Source organism: Poecilia reticulata, chromosome 18 (assembly GCF_904066995.2).
Source record: "Poecilia reticulata chromosome 18, P_reticulata-male-v2, whole genome shotgun sequence".
NCBI classification, from domain to species: domain Eukaryota; kingdom Metazoa; phylum Chordata; class Actinopteri; order Cyprinodontiformes; family Poeciliidae; genus Poecilia; species Poecilia reticulata.
In genome coordinates, this window is record NC_088847.1 from 9,684,603 (window position 1) to 9,708,382 (window position 23,780).

The window sequence follows — 23,780 nt, forward strand, 5'->3', positions numbered from 1 at the left end:
CAACTCTGTTATTCCTATATCAATTTGATACAGTAGGGGCTTCCACACTCCCCATGTCTGTGCCTTCTGTCACTTTTTTCAGCAGTTAAAACTGTTTAAAACGTAGCTAACAAATGGTAACCTATTTTTCCGAGCAGCCTTTAAACGCAACATGAGCTCTAAGACCATAAGACATTGTAAACGACATCAATGGACAATAAGGGGAAGCATTGTTGACATGAGGTACTGAAGGGGAAGTGTTGGAACGAATAGCAACTTCTTAAAGAGACAGAGGCCAGTTTCAAGGTGCTACATGCAGCTTTGATGCAAAGTCTAATTTCTTTTAAGTAATTTTTAATATGGGCAGCATTTTCATAACAACTAAAGGTAACACAGTTACTAGACTGTGCTATAAAATGGCACTATGGGCAATAAAGTCCAGCTGATGATTTCTTTGACATAAACTTACACGTTGAGTCAATTTCCAACATATCATCCTCAGTCATTGTTTGAAGATTAAATAGTCAAAGTGCGGCAGTGACGGAGACCTGCTGCTGCTGTACAGAGCTACTCAGGTTTGTATTAGAATCATGGCAGAAAACCAGCAAAACACAGAGAACTTTGTAGAGTTTTGTTCCCCAAACTAACTGACTGAGTTGAGTAAAGCTGTTGGATGCAGGTAAAGTTTGCTAAAAGATGACTAGCTAGCTAATTTCAATACAGCACCTTCAGCTTGTCATCAAGTAGCCTGAAGGCTACTGATGTTGTCTATGCTGAAAAGTGGGTAGTACTTATTACATTAACTTGAATAACCTTTTTGGAAAAAAAGGTACTTATAGGAGTAGTTTTACTGCACTGTACCTTTTTCTTTTACATGTGTAATATTAATATTATAGATTGACTTTATCCCCAAAAATAATCCGATTCCCCCCCACCCCTGTTAAACTCGTCTGGAGCCGGGCTGCGTTCAATATTAAATATCAGACCCAGATTATGACCTTGATGATCCACCAGCTCTGGATCATCAAGGTCTGGTGGATCCATTAATGCAGAGAATGAAGGATAATAATAGTGTTTAAAATTTAAACTGGTTCAAATCAGTTTTTCTTTTTCTAGTTTTTTTCATTTGATGTTTCATTTGAAAATTTAAATTTTCTATATAAAATGTTTTCTGTCCAACAGTGACTATACTTCTACTGTCTGTTTATAGAGATGTTTTTTTTTCTTCTGGTTTCTAGGTTGTGACAACAGACAGACAGAAACTTTATGGTTCCTCTTTGTGTCTAAAGAGCCTCACAGTGAGAATTACCTCATTACCACAATCAGATATGAACTGAACTATAATAAAAATAGAAGTAAGACTCTGTGAAGCAAATGCAGTCAGACTAATCACCAGCATCAGAATGTATAAGTGAAGTCTCTCTATGCTTTCTGTTCTACAGGGACAAATTATGTGTCAAAATTCCCATTTTATCCACAATCAAGTGTTAAGTTCATAAAATGTGCCATTTATTTGCACAAATCTTCTACTTGGAGCTGCAGTCCTCACACGCGCACACCCCCACACACACACACACGCACGCACGCGCACGCACACACACACACACACACACACACACACACACACACACACACACACACACGCACACACGCGCACACACACACACACACACACACACACACACACACACACACACACACACACACACACACACACACACACACACACACACACACACACTGTCATGTTCGAGGGTAGGCTTCTAAGCCACATGCAGAATCAGGCCTGGGAAGCAACAGTAAGTTAAGAATTTATTTACAAAAAACAATCACAGGTGATCCTTTGAACTGGGTCTGGGGTTCGACTGGAAGGGGAGAGACGGGTCAACGACTGTGCGAGTGGTGGACAGAATTTCTGATAGGCCAGCAGGAGAAATTAGCTGATGTCTCCTGGAAGGCTTCTCAGCGGGAGCGGGTAAAGAGGAAGTTGGATCTGGGCAACCAATTGGGAGGTCTGAGGTAAGTTTCTCTGACAGGAATGAACTGTGGGCTGGAGAGGGAAGGCAGGTGAGGTTCAGAGCAGCAGGTAGGATTATGGGTTTGGGGGAAAAGAAGTGGGATGGATAATGCCATAAAGAGAGAGTTTAATAGAATTGAAACTGATCTTCAACATTTATTGTTTCAGATTCAGCTTCAGAGCCACAGCAGAAGATGAACCAATCAGAAATGAGCTTATTTTCGGAGTAAGGTAAAGTAATTTTATTTATATAGCACATTTTCAGCAACAAGGCAAATCAAAGAGCTTTACATGAGTTAAAAGGAAATACAAACCAAATAGCAAACCAAAGGAAAGAAAAAAGAGGAAAGAAAACTAATCTAATGTTGTTCTAAAGTATGTAGACTAAGTTCTCCTGTTCAGGGTTACTAAGTATCTAATTCCATTTCTAAATAGTGAGTACTCTACAGTTTCTGATAAAATAAGCTAAAACTGATCTAATTCCTTTTCTGGGTTAAAGTGAGTACTCCACAATTCTCCACACTTAGGAAGCAACACTGATTGACCCGACGAGGGTCCCTGTTGTCAATCAGTGTTGCTTCCCAAGTGGACAGTTTGATTTCACAGAAGTTTGATTTACTTGGGAGTTATATTGTGTTGTTTAAGTGTTCCCTTTATTTTTTTGAGCAGTGTACATTTGTTTTTTGTTGCTAGTCAGAAATATGAACAGCCCCACAATAAACTGGGATGATGAAACTCTGTACCTTCATGGTTAAATTAATAGTCTGTAGCCCCATCTAGTGGATGTTAAAGAGTATTACAATAATGCTGGTTTTCACACCAGATTAATGATTAACCTTTTCAACTTAACATAAACTCATTAAAACTGAACTAAAGAACCAAGATGTTATTTCTTATCTGCAGAGTCGTCCGACATCAAAACATATTAATAAAAAATGACACTCTGGCAGGTTTTATTTAGCATTTATTTACAATCACAATAATGAAAGTACCTTACAGATATGTAACTTAATCACCAAAGAGACTTATGAAAGCAAAATTGAATATGTGTCACATATTTAAATGTTAATATTTAACATCAATATCAGTATCAAATCATCTCAAATATGAATATGATATGTTTGTTACATTTAACAATGAACAATGGATGCAAACAAAAAATATTGGGATATTTGGAATCCATTTAAGTTCATAGATTTGCAATAAATCATATAAAAATAATAATTCTAATTAATAAATCATGAACTTACATTTGTAATTTATCATTCCAGATGGGACAATTTCCCAACAAAATGAAAATAGCAAAGATCATAATAACGTGTAAAATTGGCAATAATCACCACTTCACAAACTACAGGCCTGTCTCTCTCTTCTCCCTCGGTTCTCTAAAGTTCTAGAAGAACATTTTATGAAGAGAATAGAAAAAAAATCATAGACAAACATAAAATTCATAGACAAACATACACTAATTAGCAGTGATCAATATGGATTCAGAGCAAATGGGTCAACATCACCAGCCGTAAATGACTTAGAAGAATAAATTACCAAAGCAACAGATAGTTACAAATTAGCTGTAAGGGTATTCAGAGACCGAAAGAAAGATTTTGACACAATAAATCATGATATCTTAATTAAAAAATTAGAACATCATGGAATTTGAGGAGAGGTTTTGAACAGGATGAGGAGTTATTTAAAGAGCAGAAAACAATTAGTGAAAATGGGAGATATTGAATCTGATTGTCTGGAGATTACATGTGGGGAACCTCAAGGGTCAGTACTGGGACCAGTTTTATTTAATTTGTATAGAAATTACATAAGCAAAGTGTCTAATTTATTAAACTCTGTTATTTGCTGACGACACAAATATTCTAGTCTCTGGTGAAAACTTACAACTTCTGTCCATAGTCACCTCAGAAATCAGTAAATTAAAGAAATGGTTTGACAATAATAAATTATCACTACATTTGGACAAGACTAAAATGATGGTTTTTGGAAACTGTTACAATAAAGCTCAAATTCAAGTTCAGGCAGAGGGAGTAACTCTAAGGGTTTATGTTAATAAGTTTCTCTGTGTTATAATAGATGACAAAATTAGTTGGAAACCTCATATTAAACATTTACAGGATAAACTAAGTTGAAGCATATCGATCCTGGCTAAAGCTATTCTGAATAATAAATAACTTCATATTCTATATAACTCTCTGATTTTGCCCTATTTCACATATTGTTCAGAAGTGTGGGGAATTAACTACAAAATCTCTTTACATCCACTGTAACCTACAGAATCCAGTCATTAGAAACATCTACAATGTTGGTTATTATTAACACACAAACCTGTTATTCTTAAAATCTAGAATTCTTAAATCTGGAATTTAAAATTGCTCAAATTATGTCTAAGACATCTAATAAACTGCAAACTGAGCTCAGAGCATGTTTTAGAAAGAGAAGGAGGATTTAACTTAAGGGGTTTAAAGTCAAACTTAAAGATTCGTAGTTTACGAACAACAAGAAAAAGCTTTTGTATTTCAATTTATGTATAAAGTTATGGAACAACTTAAATGAGGAGGTAAAACAAAGTCAAAATTTAATAAAATTTAAAAGGAAATATAAGGTCATTTTCATGAGATATAGAACTATGGGTGAGAGAGATACCACTAATGTGTTTATGTAAATAGAAGCTAACGCATATGAGTGTATGTGGGGATGGATGTATATATTTAGACATGTAAACCCAGATAAAAAGGAAAATTAACATGTTTATTTTTGTATCTTTTAATTGATTTAATAATGAGGGTCCATTTAAAAATACTGTATGAGTTTATGGAGTTCATAAGTTTCTTACTTCTTCCTACTCTGTTTCGAGCATGTTAAGATTATTGTGGTACAAAAAATAAGTGTCTTTCACATTCCTTGTTCATGTGTGTGATTTTATATTTTTATCATGTTCAAAATAAAAATATACATTTACAAAAATATGGGATTATTATCCAAGAAAACAGCTTTTATCTCATTCAGGAGAATCATTCACCTCTGCTGCAGCTGTTGCTCCTCTTTCCTGTCAATGGAGAGATAATTTGGTGAGACATTTCTCAACATTAAACATTTGTTAGTCTTTGAGACTTGAACATGTTATAAGATAAAATTATATTTTTAACCATTTCAGTGATTTACTTTAAACCTTCTGTTATAAAGCATATCAGGAATACAAAGATTGATACAATCTAAAGATATTAATAGATGAATTGTTTTGATTCATCTAAAAATAAACATTGGATAAAAAAGCAAAATAGGAATGTAGAATCAATCTACCTTTTTATTGAACTGCCCTTTGATTTGGTTAGTAATTTTTGTCGGTGTTACGTCTACAGTTATTATGTAGATATTAAATTATAATTACCATGGTCAACATTAGCATAGTCAAAATCTTCCGCTGGATGATGAATCATCTCTGCTGAATCTGTCAGATGAATAAATTGGGAATCACAAAAAACAGAAAATTAATGTTGCGAAACAATTTTCAAGTTATTTAATGTTCCATTTATTGGAGTAACTCTGAAGAGTTGAAGTTCTTTGAGTATTTAACATGTTTGGATTTATCTTCATTTGAAATATTTCATGATTTTCCATCATTTAGTCTCTCTAATCAGTCAGATGTTGATTCTCTTTCTGCTATAAAATATTTACTTTACCGTTTCCAGAAGTTTGGCTGAGTTGAATTGTCTCATAGTGGGAATCATCACCTAAAGACAAAAAAAAACAAGGTTAAAGTTCAAATGACTGGAAATAAATTAAATAATTACATCATTTTCACACAAAGTAGATGTTGCCATGGTTTGTTTTTAGTTGTGTTTGAGTAGTTTGCTATGTTTCCTGATAAAATTTTCATATTTGCTTCCAGTGTTAATTTTATTCATTTCATAAAAATGTTACAGCTGTATTTTTATGTTACACTGTTGAAGAGTGATAACTATGTATATAATGTCAGAATATTTTTTTCTACGTTAATGTAGAAATGTGATTCACTCTGTGTTTAATTATGTTTGTTTCTGAAACTGATTAATCAGAAAATGAAGCAGTTAAACCTTCCAGTTAATCATAAAGATGTTTAATGTGAGACGAACCATGAAGCAGAGAGCTGTAAACAGAACCGTCATTCTGGGTCACTTCATGATCTGTGGCTGAGGCTGGATTGATGCTCTCTGGTTGATTCAGTCTGAAAATAAAAAAAAGACTTTAATGTTTTCATGAAAGTCATTATTTTTGATGCATGTTTAAAGAGGGAACAGATGTTTTTCACTGACCTGATATTGCTTAAATCTGCAGGAATAAAAGATATTTAACAATTTTTTTCTACTTTCAGTCCATCTTGAAACATCACAATAAAATTAAAACATTTGAGCAAATAAAGTTTTGATTAAATCTGATCCTTTATTGTCAGAAAAAAGTCTCACCTTTGGACCGTCTGCAGCGCCACAACAAGACCAGGAGAATAATGACAATAATGAGAACGATTCCAACAGTTAACATGATGGAAAGTGAAGAGCTGACAGGACTGGATACAGTTACTGGAAATACATTTTTTAGATTTGATGATATTATTCACTAACAACAGATAAATGTGACTTAAATTTGACCATCATATAAACATTGTCAGTGTTCACCTGATTCCTAATTAAAGTGAATTTTTTTTTAAATCAAACATTTTCCTCCTCCTCACCTCTAACAGACATCCAGGTCCTTGGTGAATCTTTTCCTGAATGTTGACATTTGTAGAAACCTTCATCTGACTTTGACACTGCAGAGATCTTCAGCTCCCCTCTGCTGCCAGAGTCAAGGAGTTCATCATTATGATAGAAAAACACATTGGAGAGAAGATTTTGTTTTTTATCTCTGCAGCTCAGAGTAACAGGATCTCCTTCAGTCACAGGATGAACAGGACTCAGCAGGAGAGGAGCAGAAGAATAATCTGTTAAACAATCAGAGAATCATGACATTTAGTCAGATTGGTGGGAGTAGAACTATACACATTTAAACAAAAATGATATCCAATTAATATTTTATCTCATACTTCAAGTATAAAACATCTGTTTTAATATTAATACCTCATATTTGTTTCGTCACCTGAATATTTTCTTTTTAAGCCACCTATGAGGATCAGGACCACATATCTTTTTACATTTTGTCAGTTTGATTTATGACCACTTGTCAATGCCGTGTAAAACTATACCATTAGAATGATTTTGATGATGTTTGGCGTTTTTTCTTGTGTAACTCATGTAAAATGCACATTTCTCATTATTCCCATGGAAATCTGCTCTCAGTCAAATTTTTGCTTCCTCTATTCAGATTTATGAATAAAAGATAAGCTGAGCGTTCAGATGTCCACAACAGAGGACAAAACAAGAGTTTAAAACGACTGAGTGACAAGAATCTCACAAAATGAAAGTTTTTAATTTTTAAAATATAAAATCACAATTTGGTTAAACACTAAAAGAATCAGTGATTTTTTTTTGTTATTGATACATCATGTCATTTTCAAAAAGACAACTTGGGAACCCTGAACCCAGACTGAGTGCCTGACCACACAGTAGGTCAGGCTGATTTTTGTTGTTGACAGAAATCAGGTAAAGTTTTAGTTTCTGTTTTATTGAAGTAGAACATATTTAATCTAGAAGCAAATATGGATAAGAGCAATAAGTTTGACCTAAATTTAAATCAAAAAGTTTTTATTTTAATTTGTTAGTCATTGCACTTTTTCAGATACACTTGCCTGGACATCCTTGATGATAAAATATATAGACATTACAATTTAGGAAAAAAAAATATTTATATTTAAAGGTGCTTAAAACAGTACGCACATCAGCCCTTTGATGCTGAAATTCAAAGTGAAGAGAAGGAAAACAATGATAAATCTTGACCTACCATGTACAGTGATGTTCACTGCATTGCTGAACTCTCCTGATTCAGACTCACACCAGTAAACTCCACTATGAAACTGGTTCATGTTGATGGTGCATGTAGATCCAGTCATTTCCCCCCAGATGGAGCAGGTAAAGTCTGACAGTGAATCTCTTTCTATAAACCTCATCACTCTCCACTCAGCAGTTTTTCCCTCACAGATCAGAGACACAGATTCAGATCTGAAGTGTTGAACTCTGTCAGGATTCACTGAGAGAGAAGCTGCTGGATGAGGATCTGGAAACAAGACAGGATTTCATCTGAGAACAGAAATATCTTTAAAATGTCTGGTTGAAAATAATACTTTGATTTTTATACATCTTTAATAATAAAGATCTGTTCAAACATTTCAACATGTTGATCAAACTTTGAAGATGATCCACATATTTCAGTGTATCTAAAATAAAATAACTATCAGCCATATTTTACAAATAAAGCTGGTAAATATTTTTATTTGCCAAAACTTAGCAGCTCAACCTGCTGACTTATTTTTCTTGACTACATTCAGGTTCCAGATGTCAGACTGCAATGCTCTCCCTGTATGTAGTTTGTTCAGGTCTTTATTTCTTCTTCTCTGTTGTCTTTGTTCTACTTGTTTACAACCATTAAATATTTCTAACCAAACCACCAACTCAGCTCTAGATTACTGAATGTATCCAGGCTTACAAGATCACCAATCTGATTAAATCATAAATCTCTTTAGTTATATTTTGTGACGAAGCGAATTCTGATAATGTTGATTTGATTTTTACTGTCTGAATCTAAAGTAATTCTAGTTTATTATCTGGTAAAAGTATAAAAATCTGAAGCATATTTCACCTTTTTGGATAATTAGTAAAAGAACAGACAATATGCAACATACTTTTGATTAGTGTTAAAGACTAGGCAACATTAAATAAAACTGAAATCATGGCTTCTGTTTATTTATAGCATAGAGAGAAACAAACTGACCTGCAGACCAGATAAGCTTTGGTTCACTGTAATCAGTGTAGTTCACTGGTTCTCCTCTTCCTGCTTTGCACACAAATCCTGCTGTGTGAGTCGATCCATTAATGGTGAAGTTCTGTTCAGTACCACTGGTGCTGCCAGGAAGCAGCTCATAGCTGTAGGAGCTGCTTGACGGTTTAATAAAAGCTTTATACCAGTAGAACCTCCAACCTGCATCCTGAGGTTGAACCTCACAGCTCAGAGTCACTGAGGCTCCAGGATTCAGCCATGATGGAGACACAGAGAGGACAGGAACAAGTTTACCTGTTGAAATCAAACATCAAGAAACATTAATATTATTATATTAGAATTTAACATGGACTAAAATGCTATGTATTAATGTGTTATAAACTTAATTTCTAAATGATTTTAATGATACTTATCATGAGATTTACTTAAAATGGCAACAGTTTAGTGATTATAAATCTTAGTAACAAATATCCATCCATTGTTTACAGCTGATTGTCTTTAATGGTTTCTATCTCCAGCACTTTCTGGTCAGAGGCAGGATACACCCTGATCTTAAATCCAGTGGATTAAATTTTCAGACTTTATGAATAAAAACTACATTTTATCCTTTTCTTGTTAGTTTTACTCTGTTGGTAAACAAAGAGTCAATCAATCAATTTGTTTTTTTATTGATGAACAGAAACTAAACTCACCAGTTTCATGAATGGTGACCTTTGTGCTGTATTCAGTGTAGAAAACTGGATCTCCTCTTCCTCCTCTGCAGCTGTAAACACCTCCACCTGAGACCCTGAGGACTCCATCTGGTTTATTGTTTATTATGTCCTGAGCTGTACGATGTGAATGTCTGTACCAGTAAATCTTCCAGCTTTCACCGATGTCCACAGAGCAGGTCAGTGCTACTCTGCCCCCTGCTGGTATGATTGTGTCCTTCACTGTCAGTGAGGCTCTGGGTTTATTTGAAGCTGATTGAGAAAAAGACAAATAGAACTAAAATATCATAATTTGACTCGTTTCAATGTAATTTAATTTGATTCATTTATATAGCACCACTTAAAAAACATCATTTGATTTTTTTAAGTGGATATGAATTGGACAAGTACAATTCATATCCACTGTATAATATTTTTTGAAGCAAGTTAATTCTAACAAAGTATGCATTTTATTCCCTCAAATCACACTTTAAAACGTAATTGTTTTAATTTAACTTCTAATATTTGACAGAAGTGAGTCTAAAGAACACATGAGACACGTTTCTTAACTTTTGTATGAATATACAACAATTCACAGATTTATTCTGTCAAATGTTTTTAACAGCATATGTGATCTTTATGGACTTACATATTCAATAAAAAAAACAGAAATCATAATAATCAGATAGTGATTGAATCAATTCATGTATCAAATCCCTTCAGAGCTGAACTGAACCAAACTGAACCAGAACATCTTCTAATGTTCTGCTGCAGTCAGGAGAACTGGGCTGGAAATCAGCTCTACTGAACAAATCACTTCTCAGTCATTCAACAAGGAAACAGCTGCTGACAACTAAAGTTTAAATATACCTTCAAATATTTAAACTTTCTGTCATCTTTAAAAGTTATTGTTTTCAAAGTTCCTCCAGACTTTCCAAGCAATATCAGTTTTGATTTATTTTATTTCTATATTATTAACAACTCTTTATCTTTTTCATCTTAAATCCAGAATTCAAGATATTATTCAACATAATTGTATAAAATCTCATCTGCATCTGGCAGGACGGTAAAAAGGGTAAAAGAAAGTCTGGCTGCCAGCCTGGCTGGTTTAAATGTCTTACAGAGATTATGAGATAATCAGAGACATAAAAAGTTGGACTAAATATCACAGAATTACAATTCAAACTTTACAACATTGTTTTTCTGAAAAAAACTGCACATTTGCAGCTGATTGGAGCAAAAAATTATTTTGGTATTTCTTAGAAGTTGATCAATGAATGATTTGAAGAAGAAAAAAAACATTGATTTTTCAAGAAATCTTTGTCTTTTAGCATCAACCTTTTATTTGGCATAAATCTATGAAATGATTTTTTCTTTTGATTAATGAATGACCAATCATTCATTGATCAAGTTGATCAATGAATGATTTGAAAGAAAGGGAAACATTGATTTTTAATTTCTGTGTGTGAAAAGCTAAACTAAAATATGTGGTCAACAAATGTTAAGAAAAGTGACCTTTTTAATTGCAACTTGATGGAACATTGTAAATAATAACTTCATGTCTATAACAGATGATCTACTTACCAACAGTTAATGAGTATTGAGTCCATTGTGTGAACTGATGGTTTCCTTTTCCTCTGCAGCTGAATGTTCCACTGTGAGCTTTGCTGATCCTGTATTCACTGGATGTTGGAGAATAATTTAACCTGGTTGGTTTCCATTCATACGTCCACTCAGTTCCTCCTCCTCCTCTGATCTCACAGCTCAGAGTGACCGTCTCTCCATTATATATTGGAGACCAGTTGGGTTTCAGGGAGACACTGGGTTTAATGAAAACTGATCACATAAAGAAATATCTGGTTAGAAATGTAATAATACAAAACATTAGCAGTAAAACTTTTTCTGCTGTGTTGATGTTAATCATATTATGTCACAAATTGCAGCATTGTTGCAATTTTACATCTAAAACTCAAAATGACAAATCAGTTCCAGCAGAGAACAGATTTTACCTGAGAGTTAAAGTCTTTGACACATTCATACAGGTAAAATATAATACAGTTAATCTTCCATTAACTGCAGCAGAGCCACATGTGGTTTATGTTTTAAAATGTCCAACAAGAAATATCTAAAGTCTCAGACATCTGATCATGACAATCAATCAAATTTTATTTGTGTAACACATTTCAGCAGGAAGGCATTTCAAAGTGCTTTACATGATTAAAATAAAAATAAAAACAGAGAAAGAGATTTTGAAAAAGATTTTAAAAATAAAAAGATAAAAACATTGAAAACATCGATCCATGTGAGGATGTGCCCTTATGGGGTCTCCTCGAACAGAGTTTTAGCACAGCGACATCTTGACAGAAGCATCATGTTCACATAAGATGGATTATGCAGCTGCTCAGCATTTTTGTTTTACTGATTGATTTATTTAATATAAGGAAAGACTCTGATTGGGTCAACAGTTCATCTTTGACTTGATTGTTGTTGTGATCTCACAGTGAAGATTGTGGTTCATTCTGTTCATTGTTTCAGTGACTAATAGGCTTGTAATTATACTCTTTTTTTCTCCAGTTATTCTGATAAACTTGTTCCAGATTGTTTATATAAAATAGTATAAATGTTGTGTTCATTGTGTCAAAAAGTTTGTAAAATACTGCATAATCTGTCTGTTCCTAGTGATTATTATTTGATATTGTTGGTTCAAATATGAACTATTTCTATTGAACTGGGACAGAAACTGATGGTCCAAACTGAATCTCTAATTAGGTTGATGATTAAAATGATTAAACTCACCAGATTTAATGTCGACTTCATCGCTGTATTCAGTGTAGAAAACTGGATCTCCTCTTCCTCCTCTGCATTTGTAAACACCGCCCCATGTGACACTGAGGACTGCACCTGGTCCACTGATTCTGATGAACTGATATGGATAATACACTGACTTCTTGTACCAGTCAAACTTCCAGCCAGCAGAGACCTTCACTGAACAAGTCAGTGTCACACTGCCCCCTACTGGCAAGAATGTTGTCACTGGTGTTACTATGGCTTTGGGTTTATTATCTGTTGATGCAAAACATAAAAACAAATAAATATTCAGATTACAATCTGGAGCCACTAGAACCAAACACAAATAATGAATCCTTAGCAAAAACTGACAGGTCTGTTCTATCATCATGCTTATAATAATTATGAAATAACTGATATCTTAAAAAAATATAATAATAACACTCTAGATATTTTATTCTAGAGTGTTATCTAGCAAAACCTCAAGCAAAATGTAAACAAAATCTCAAATCTGCAGTAAAAAAATCTGATAATTTCTAATGCTACAACTTGTATATTTATGAAGCAGGAGGTCCAGAAGGATGAAGATCCAGACTGAAAGACTCAGGAAGAGTTTTTAACATCAGAATGAAAAAAAAACTGAACCAGAACATCTTCTAATGTTCTGCTGCAGTCAGGAGAACTGGGCTGGAAATCAGCTCTACTGAACAAATCACTTCTCAGTCATTCAACAAGGAAACAGCTGCTGACAACTAAAGGCTGAACTATTTTTAGTCTAGTGGTAATTTTCCTAAACTTTCAGACAATCAGATGAATTGAACTCAGAGGAACCACAGTGGTAAAACTGCAGCAGGACCAGAGAATCACAATCTGCCTCCTATCAGCTTTAATTGGATCAATTAAAGATGGAGTGATTTTATATGATAGACATTTTACTCAAATAGAGAGTATTGAGCAAAAGTCTTGGTCCAATCATCTGTTCTCTATGCTCCTTCCAAACTTTTGATCATATTTAAAACTGATTTTTTTTAAACTTCCTCCATGTTTATATTTTCTCTCAGTTTGGGGTTATTGATTTTAAATAAATATGACAGAAATGAAGTTTAACATTTATAACATTGTTTTACTGACAAAACATTCACTTCTGCAGATGATTATAGCGATATGATATTTTTTCTCTAAAAAATTGATCAATAAATGATTTTAAGCAGCAGGAAAAGCTGATTTTTAGTTTTTGTCTGAAACTTTAAAATATTAAAGCAATATAAAATTCTAGGTAGGAAAAATGTTGCTGATTAAATGAGATTGATGAAACATTTATAATCGTCTCTTCATGTCAATAACAGATTACTTACAAACAGTTAATGAGTATTCATCACTCTCTTGTGTTGATACATCGTTTCTTCTTCCACAGCACATGAATCTTCCACTGTAGGCTGTTATTGGTATGGATTGACTGGATATTTCATAGTCTCTGTCATTTATTTTCCAATAATACGTCCACTCAGTTCCTCCTCCTCTGATGTCACATCTCAGAGTGACCGTCTCTCCTCTGAATATCTCAGACCAGTTGTGTTTCAGGGTCACAGTGGGTTTAATGGAATCTGTTCACATAAAGAATCTCTGGTTAGAAATGTAACATATAAACATTTCCTGTCATGTCAAGAATCAATCATTTATTGTGTCCAAGGGTAAATATGACAAAACAGAAATTTAGTCGATTTTTAAGGACAAAAAGTAATCACAGATGATACAGAAATAAAAAGAATATATTCATTCAAAAATCTTCAAACATAAAAATGTATATTTTGTACCAAGTTCCTGTATGAAGTTTGCACCTGAGGTCAGTGTAGTTGTTTCCTTTGAATCAGTTAAAATATAAAAATCTGTCAAATCATCAAATGATTGGAGTTACAAATGTTTGTTTGTGGTCTGGAGAAACTGCACACTAAAAACAATTAATTAAATCATTTTACACTATCAAATACAGATAAACATCATCAGGCAGCAATAGTAGTTATTTAGCTGAAATCATGATTTCCTGCACATCTTCCTGAACCAGGATCCTCACAGACTATAGAGATAAATTGTTCTAAAAATTGCAGAACTGTTGCAGGTTTTTAATCTAAAAAATAATGTATTTGCAAAAATACAAAATCTAAAATACAAAATCTAATAAAATATTTTCTTCTAGTTTCTAATGCAAATATCTTAAAACACTTGAAAATAGACAAGAGAAACTTACAAGGAACTTATCAGCAAATAAAAAGATTCTGAACTAGTGATGAAAAACTATTAGTTCCACTGGCAGATTATTTCATTTATCACAAGAAGAAAATGTGTTGAGCGTGAAAATAATAAATCAGCTCCAGCAGAGAATGATGTTTCCTGTGACTGAAACTTTGAAACCTTCACACACACAACAAAACTGTTAAGTCATTTATTGACTGCAGGCATTTGCAGGATGAACTGGAGAGAAAACCTGAAGATCCACCAACCAGATCAGAAGTTTCTAAATCTGACTTTATCAGAGGGTTTTTTATTTTACTGCTGGAATTTTAACACAGACCACAGTCTTAACATTCATATATCAAGAATATCAGTGGTATTAAATTAGATTTAATGGTTTCAACAGAGATAAAAGATTAAATTTTTAATTTAGGATTTAATTAGACAGTCCAAAGAATCTTCTTCATAGTTTGATTGTTGTGTTGCTAATAATCTTTGTGTTTAAGTTTGATTTGTTCACAAATTTCACCAAACTTATATTTAAACACTCTTAGTGATGCTGATGATGCCAGGAATCCATCCATCCATTTTTTTACACCCTTATCAAACGGGGGTCAGGAGGGATGCTGGTGCACAGCTGTCAACTGACCCCGAGAGGCGGGGTCACCCTGGGCAGGTCGCCAGTCCATTACAGGGCAACACAGAGACAGACAACGATACACACACTCACAGCTAAAGAGAATTTAGAGAAACCAATTAACCTGACAGTCATGTTTTTGGACTGTGGGAGGAAACCGGAGTACCTGGAGAAAACCCACCATGCACAGGGAGAACATGCAAAGAACCCCAGAATGGGAATCGAACCCAGAACCTTCTTGCTGCAAGGCAACAGTTCTATCAACTGCACCAATATCTCAAAAAATAAATATTTGGATCTTAAAGACAATCTTTCCTTTGATCCAGATCAATACTAACTTACAGAAAACAAGAATAAATCACTGAAGGTATTTTTGAAATCTCAATGAGAAAATAAACTCATTGAAGACAACAAAAGATCCAATGATATTTGTTGTAAATGTAAGAAATAATAGTCAGAATAATTTTCTAAAAAACTGCACGATTATAAATAGTAAAGTCTTAATGACTGATGGTGAGATTAATAAATGTCAGTGTAAAGAAAAGGGAAGTAACTTTGTCCACATTAACTTTTTGCCTTCACATCACAGACACCAGATGGCACTGAAGAGAGAAAACCTTTCAACTTTTACAGAAAAGCACAAACCTTTCTCCTCTTTAAGGTTCCTCTCATGTGAATCTTCAGTTTTAAACACATTAACATCTTATAAACATGCTAACTTCATATGATTAATATAAGATGCTGAGGCAGCCATTAAATGAGTTAGACAGTTTGATCTTGAAACCAGACAGTTACTGACTTGTTTCCGTGTCTCTCTCCTGATTATAGTCTTTATTTCCTGATTCCCTCGAATCAGTTGAGATGATCAAATAGAGAGAAAAATGTTCATCAACGGTTAATATTTTGTACTTAAAGATCTTTATTTCAACACAAATCGATACAATGTTGTTCAACTAGCTATCAAATAAAACTGATAAAAATATATATTTAATTTAAAATGCATAAAAATGTTTAAAGTTTGGTGTTTAATTATATATTTATCATAAACTGAACGAAAAACAAACAAGAAAAACTGATTCTTACCTTCAGCATTTACATAGATGAGATTACTGAGAACTGCAATGAAGAACAGAAGCTGATCAGACATGATTAAACTCAAAACAAATATATATTAATTATAGCAGCATTTCAGGTAAAAATGCTTTGGTTTTAGAAATAAAGTCAGAGATAAAAAATTTAATGCCAAAAAGATTTAACGTCAAAAAGCATTTATATAACACAAAGACAACATGCAGAGTTAATCATAGAAACACACATCACTTCTTGTCAAGGTGACAGAGAAACAGATCAAATAATGATAAACTCTGTTTCCTTCATGCAGAAACATTTTGATTATTGAACATGAAGTCAGTGATGAACTTACAGAAAAATCCCAGCATGCAGAGCAGAGCGTTCTCCATCCTCACATCCAGACCTTCTGCTCATCAGAAAGGTTTCTACGTTGTTTTATCTAGAAGTATGAAGCAGAAGTTACATCTGTCACACATAAATGACATCAACATGTTTTATTCTTCTCAGTATAGCTGTGTGTTTCCTTCCCTTTATCACAAACGTCAGAACAGCAGCAGCAGCTTTGACCACAGCAGTTGGTGGGTTTTATTTCCTGTCCACTGCACAAACATTTCAACCTGTTTCATGAACAAAACTATTAATGTGGTTATAAAAATACTGTGACTTTAAAGAAAGACCTTGATGTGAATCTGAGTTTTTGTGAGCAGTTTTGTGTTTAAAGTTAGCAAAATAACTATTTTCTTTTTTGATTCTTAAACTTCTAATATTTTCAAAAAATATTTTTTCACACCTTCTTCGAGTAACTTCCTTTCAGCTGCTTCTCAGCTCAGTGATGAACAAATGATCTGTCTGGTGGTTTTGCAGCTTCTATGCTGCTAAGTGACACAATGGGTTATTATAATGTGATTAAAAGCAGCTCATGACTCATGGAACATTGAATACCATGATGTTACTGAAAAAGGAGCTAAAGCTGGTATGAATGTGTGCGAGAGAGAGAGAGAGAGAGAGAGAGAGAGAGAGAGAGAGAGAGAGAGAGAGAGAGAGAGAGAGAGAGAGAGAGACAGAGAGAGAGAGAGAGAGAGAGAGAGAGAGAGAGAGGTTAAGTGAAACCAACAAGAGATGGTTGAGCCGCAGTAAAGCGTTCAACCAGGCCTGGTGGCATTGCCTGCCCACAGAGTAACCCATGTCCCTCCTGGACTGGAAGCTGATTGTTTTTACCTTAAAGTGGCCACCTTTCTGTTATTTCTATATCAATTTGATACAGTAGGGGCTTCCACACTCCCCATGTCTGTGCCTTCTGTCACTTTTTTCAGCAGTTAAAAGTGTTTAAAACGTAGCTAACAAATGGTAACCTATTTTTCCGAGCAGCGTTTAAACGCAACATGAGCTCTAAGACCATAAGACGTTGGCACTGTGCGGCAGTGACGGAGACCTGCTGCTGCTGTGCAGAGCTACTCATGTTTGTGTTTGAATCATAGCAGAAAACCAGCAAAACACAAAAAACTTTGCAGAGTTTTGTCCCCCAAACTAACTGACTGAGTTGAGTAAAGCTGTTGGATGCAGGTAATGTTAGCTACAAGATGACTAGCTAGCTAATATCAATACAGCACCTTCAGCTTGTTAACAAGTAGCCTGTAGACTACTGATGTTGTCTATGCTGAAAAGTGGGTAGTACTTGTTATATTAGCTTGAATAACATTTTTGGAAAAAAAGGTACTTATAGTAGTTTTACTGCACTGTACCTTTTTCTTTTACATGTGTAATATTAATTATCATTGCTATGTAGATTGATTTTATTCCCAAAAATAATCCGATTCCCCTCCCCGTTAAACTCGTCCGGAGCCGGGGCTGGGTTCAACCTTAAATATCAGACCCAGATTATGACCTTGATGATCCATCAGCTCTGGATCATCAAGGTCTGGTGGATCCATTAATGCAGAGAATGAAGGATAATAATAGTGTTTAAAATTTAAACTGGTTCAAATCAATTTTTCTTTTTCTAGTTTTTTTTCATTTGATGTAGTTTTTCTGTATGTTTTTTGTTGTTGAAAAATTTAAATTTTCTATATAAAATGTTTTCTGTCCAACAGTGACAATATGCTTCTACTGTCTGTTTATAGAGATGTTTTTGTTTTTTTCTGGTTTCTAGGTTGTGAGAACAGACAGACAGAAACTTTATGGTTCCTCTTCGTGTCTAAAGAGCCTCATAGTGAGAATTACCTCATTACCACAATCAGATATGAACTGAACTATAATAAAAATAGAAGTAAGACTGTGTGAAGCAAATGCAGTCAGACTGATCACCAGCATCAGAATGTATAATAAGTGAAGTCTCTCTATGCTTTCTGTTCTACAGGGACAAATTATGTGTCAAAATTCCCATTTTATCCACAATCAAGTGTTAAGTTCATAAAATGTGCCATTTATTTGCACAAATCTTCTACTTGGAGCTGCAGTCCTCAGCCAATCTCTCCCACACAGTGAACTCTTCCCTTCTGCATCCTCCATGTAGCTCCTCCAGATTAGCGGCAGCAGCAGTTAGCAAACACTTGTTGGAACTAAAAGGTTCCAACAAGAATGTAGACCTACCCTTACTTAGGTTAAGTAAGTGTTAGTGAATACTAAGGTTTAGTATTAACACCTTAGTACTAAACCTAACCCATAACCCAGTTGATGAAACTCATATTACATAATTTTCTTCAAGGAACAGGCTGATGGCTGTGGGCAGGAAGAAACTTATGTCAACAGTCAGAATTAAAGAAGTTTTAAAGTTTCTTCCTGCTTCTTCATAAATATCTCATTGACAGATTTTATTAATGCATTTATAATCATAATATAGCAGGAGGGTTAAGTTTAGAAAATTATAGCTTCTGGTTCTGGTTCCTATATACATTCGTTTTGTGTTGCTTGTCATAAATATGAACAGTTCAAAAATAAACTGGGATGATGAAACTCTGTACCTTCACGGTTAAATTACTAGTCTGTATCACCCTCTAGTGGCTGTTAAAGGGCATTACAATAGATTTCTTTCAGAGTTCTCACATGTTATTCAAATATTCAGCTGTTTAATATTTTTGGAGATGGCAAAACAAATCATGTTTTACTTCAGATTTTTAAGCTTTGAATCTTTAGAACAATAAACCAGGTGACTCTCAGTCTAATCTACTGCAATGTTGCTTTTGAAATTTTACTCCCATCATATTAAAAGCATAGTTGTGTGCATGTAAACATTTTCACTTGAAATGTTCAGATTATAACATAAGTGATTAATTATAATATTCATATCCAGCTATGGGTTTGATTTGTGTAGAGGGAGCTCTGGTTCTCATCTCCTCTGGTCAATGAGAGTCAGACGTGTTGAAGAACCTGAACATTTGAACTGGATCCTTCTTTCTTTCACTCCTGCTAAATCCACCACTGATACCGAAGCAGAGAGATGAAGATCATCTGGCCTGTGGATTTATGGGAAACAATCCAGACGACCTTCCGTCCCCCTGAACTGTTGTTAAAATCTGCTGGATTTTTATGTTTGAAGATAAAATAAACTTCATAAAGTTAAATCAGTAAACATTTTGCACTTTACCTGCTGTAACATGATCTCGTCATGTTGTAGCACACATTATGACGAGCTCAAGTGACAAATATTCAAAATATTTATAAAAGCAGCACATGCACTCAAACGTACATTCAAAGTTGAGGCATAAGGAAAAGTTCATACGTCATAACCCACCATGTACAGTGATGTTGACAGCGTTGCTGAACTCTCCTGATCCAGACTCACACCAGTAAACTCCACTATCAGACTGGTTTATGTTGATGGTACATGTAGATCCATTCATTTTCCCCCAGATGGAGCAGTCTGACAGTGAATCTGTTTCTATAAACTTCATCACTCTCCACCCAGTAGAGTTTCCCTCACAGCTCAGAGGCACAGATTCAGATCTGAAGTGTTGAACTCTGTCAGGATTCACTGAGAGAGAAGCTGCTGGATGAGGATCTGGAAACAAGACAGGATTTCAGCTGAGAAGAGAAACATCACTCCTATAGCCAGCCAGTCAGCTAGTTAGAGCATTGTTTTTCAACCTTTTTGAGCCAAGGTACATTGTTTTAATTGAAAAAATCACGAGGCACCCCACCAGCTAAAAATGCAAACAAAGATACTCTGTAGCCGCCTATATTACAAATATAGTCATTCTTATCAAAGTATCTTGAATAGGAATCAAATAAACACAAAAATGTATTTTTATCACATTTTACATTTCTTATTTCAAATTGCACTTAACATATCCACTTCAAAAATACACCTGAACAGCCACAACACTGTGGTGTTAAATTTAAAGAAGTTGTAGAAAACTTCAAAGTGTTTTACAAACTAATCCACAAGTGTTCTTTTAGCCGGAATACAGAAAATAATTCTTATTCTGAAAGAAGCAATAATATTTGGGAAACATTTCACTTCATATTCACTGTTACAATATGAAGAGGGATGTACAAAATGTCAATATCTGTATATTTTACCCACCTGGTGTGAAACCTGTGCATGTTTGGATGAAAACAGCTGATTTCCTGGCAGAAATTGAAGAAAGACAAAGCTCTTCCTCAACAACTCTCAGTCTCTCTCTGGGTTTAGTTTTTATAGTAACCAGGCTTGAGAAGCTCACTTCACAGATATGTTGTGGGAAATGGACCCATGTTCTTTCCAACTACTGCTGAGCTTCACTGTCTTTTCCATCACTGTCATCACAGTCAGGCTAGATTCGATGCTCTCACCGCTTCCTGTAACATTCATGCATCACTGATTCTCTTGTTTTAATGTAAAATGTTCTGTACCTACTGCCATCTAGTGGTAAGAACATTACATGATTACGCCGCTAGTCACTACTACAGCAGACACTTGAAGATGGCATTATTTGCAGATAATTCATTTTCAAAAAATATTTTAAAACCAATTACCGTTTTTTTTTTTGGACTATAGCACCTTCAAAAACCATACTAGCACCTTCAATTTTTAAAAAAAAAAACAACAAAAAACAAAACAAAACTGGAAGCTGCTCTCGGTTTTCCACAAGGAACCAGCAGAGGGCTGCGTCCTAATAAATCTGCTGGATATATTAAGGACGCAGCACTCCGTCTCCAAAGCCGAACCATGGTTTCGTTCACACCGAGTTTACGTGCAGCCAATTTACAATCCAATAATCAGATTAAAATTACGTATCCAAGTTAAGTATTTGTGATTATTTTTAGAAAACACATATTGTTGCTCTCTTCTTTTTGCTTGGGGAGATACGTTTCATATGTAACACCAGCGACAGAAACGTAAACGATGGAGGGAAAAGAGATGCACATTTTCTAGCTGATGGATGAATTTTTCATTCAGTGATCAAATTACTCTTTCAAAGTAACTATACCATCCATGGCAATAAACTAACTACACTATAAATCATATGTGTGTAGACCTGTCACCATAACAAATTTTGATTTTTGATAACAATGTTATTGTTGCTTTTATACCATTTTTAAGTAATAAATGTTAATGGGAAAATTATAATGCAAGAACACAATCTGAAATATCAGTAAACTTTAAATTATAATGAACATTTAACACTGCAACTGGAAGGACTTTCAAATATCCAAAATAAATAAACAAAACGACAAATAAAATGAATTTTGAAGTTTTTGTAAATAAAATTTTCCTTCAAAAAAAGGTTTAGCTGAGACCAAAGCACCAACCTGAAAGCTTTTATCATACAGGTTTTTGTAGAAAGAAAGAGAAATTAAAAGAGAAGTGATAAATCATGCCAATGGAAATTATTGAATTTGTTTTAATTTATTATGAGCACGGAGCTCGGCTCATTGTGCGCGTTGAAGCGGACACGCAGCGGCACGAGCTGACGCCGCCGCATGCGCAGCGTGTCGCAGCGCCTCGTGCATCTCTGGATCTTTGCAACTCGGTGCGGATCACGCGCGCCGCTCTCCCAGGCGGCTCCAATATAAACCTTGGGACTGGTACAGTTTATAATCAGTTAACTCACACATTGTGATTAACATTAGAGTTGCTATCCTGGCTCCCTGGCTGCGCTGCCAGTTTTGTCGGGCTTGAATCGCTGCCAACAAAAAACTCCGCTTCATCTCCAAGACGACGAACAAAATGTGTCCAGTTTTTGTCTTTTCCTTGCTCTCTTTTTTCCATCCTTCTCACTTTGCCGCTCCACTCCAATTCAAAAGAGCAGAACAAATTTTATGTTTTTTGAACAATAACCATTTTTGTTGCTAAGAGATGAGTGTGTTTACTGGTAACCAAGAGCCACTAAGTGAACTTCAGATATTTACTTTTGCAAAATTTGCCAACTGTAAATGTCTTATATCTTATCAGGTAAGCATTATTTCGAAAGAGCTTCTGTCTTATAAACTACATGTTATTAATTTGGTTTTAAGAAATAAGCGGGGTTTTTTCTGGTAACGAACTGCCACAAAGTATAAATCGAGATTTTTATTTTTGTGTTGAATGTGTTAAATAAATACATTTATGACCAGTTACATTATATATATATATATATATATATATATATATATATATATATATATATATATATATATATATATATATATATATATATATATATATATATTTATATTTGTATGTATATATACATGTATAGATACATATTTGTACATATACATATATGTATATATATAATGTACACACACATATATATATGTCTATGTGTGTGTGTATATATATTATACATGTATATATATATATATATATATATATATATATTTACATGCACATACATGTGTATATATATTTATATTTGTATATATATATATATGTGTGTGTGTGTATATATACATACAAATACGTATATACACACACATGTATATGTATTTGTACACACATATATATGAATATATGTACATATACACATGTGTGTATATATATATATATATATGTATATATACATTATATATAGACATATATGTGTACATATACATACATGTGTATATATATATTTATATTTGTATGTATATATATACATGTATAGATACATATTTGTACATATACATATATGTATATATATATATATATATATATATATATATATATATATATATATATATATATATATATATATATATATATATATATATACATATACATATGTGTATATTTATATTTGTGTATATATATATATGTGTGTGTGTGTGTTTATATACATACCAATATGTATATATACACACACATGTATGTATTTGTATATATATATATATATATAATTTATGAATATGTACATATATACCAATGTGTGTATATATATTATACATATATATATATATATATATATACACACATTGGTGTATATATATACACCAATGTGTATTGAGCTGACTGTATAGCTCAATAGGTAAGTCACCAGTCTTCCACCCGGGAGACCCGGGTTCGAGGCCAGGCTGG

The 23,780-nt window shown here is 33.9% G+C and overlaps 2 protein-coding genes and 3 long non-coding RNA genes across 6 annotated transcripts in view; 1 reads left to right on the forward strand and 4 right to left on the reverse strand.

The window, feature by feature from the left end:
• LOC145548720 (uncharacterized) overlaps positions 1-23,780 on the forward strand; it is an 88,445-nt gene that overhangs the window by 34,276 nt on the left and 30,389 nt on the right. The gene's annotated exons all lie outside the window — the stretch shown is intronic.
• Positions 4,655-23,780, reverse strand: part of LOC103475901 (uncharacterized) — a 60,844-nt gene continuing 41,718 nt past the window's right edge. For both annotated transcript variants that reach the window (XM_081599645.1, XM_081599644.1), the window contains exons 10-11: positions 5,394-5,453; positions 4,655-5,051 (exon numbers count right to left, since the gene is read on the reverse strand). In XM_081599645.1, the coding sequence (XP_081455771.1) occupies positions 5,017-5,051; positions 5,394-5,453 (95 nt within the window). In that variant the 3' untranslated portion in view covers positions 4,655-5,016. The remainder of the gene's footprint in view (positions 5,052-5,393; positions 5,454-23,780) is intronic.
• LOC145548725 (uncharacterized) lies at positions 6,122-6,557 on the reverse strand. The gene is made up of 3 exons (XR_014084731.1): positions 6,448-6,557; positions 6,298-6,313; positions 6,122-6,209 (listed from the first exon to the last, which is right to left on the reverse strand). It is a non-coding gene; the product is annotated as an uncharacterized LOC145548725 (long non-coding RNA).
• LOC145548855 (putative killer cell immunoglobulin-like receptor like protein KIR3DP1) lies at positions 7,839-12,775 on the reverse strand. Its single transcript, XM_081599909.1, has 6 exons — positions 12,760-12,775; positions 12,397-12,663; positions 11,185-11,436; positions 9,604-9,873; positions 8,906-9,205; positions 7,839-8,191 (listed from the first exon to the last, which is right to left on the reverse strand). The coding sequence occupies exons 1-6, from the start codon at positions 12,773-12,775 to the stop codon at positions 7,839-7,841; spliced, it is 1,458 nt and encodes a 485-aa protein (XP_081456035.1).
• Positions 13,866-16,918, reverse strand: LOC145548722 (uncharacterized). The gene is made up of 3 exons (XR_014084728.1): positions 16,677-16,918; positions 16,337-16,369; positions 13,866-13,991 (listed from the first exon to the last, which is right to left on the reverse strand). It is a non-coding gene; the product is annotated as an uncharacterized LOC145548722 (long non-coding RNA).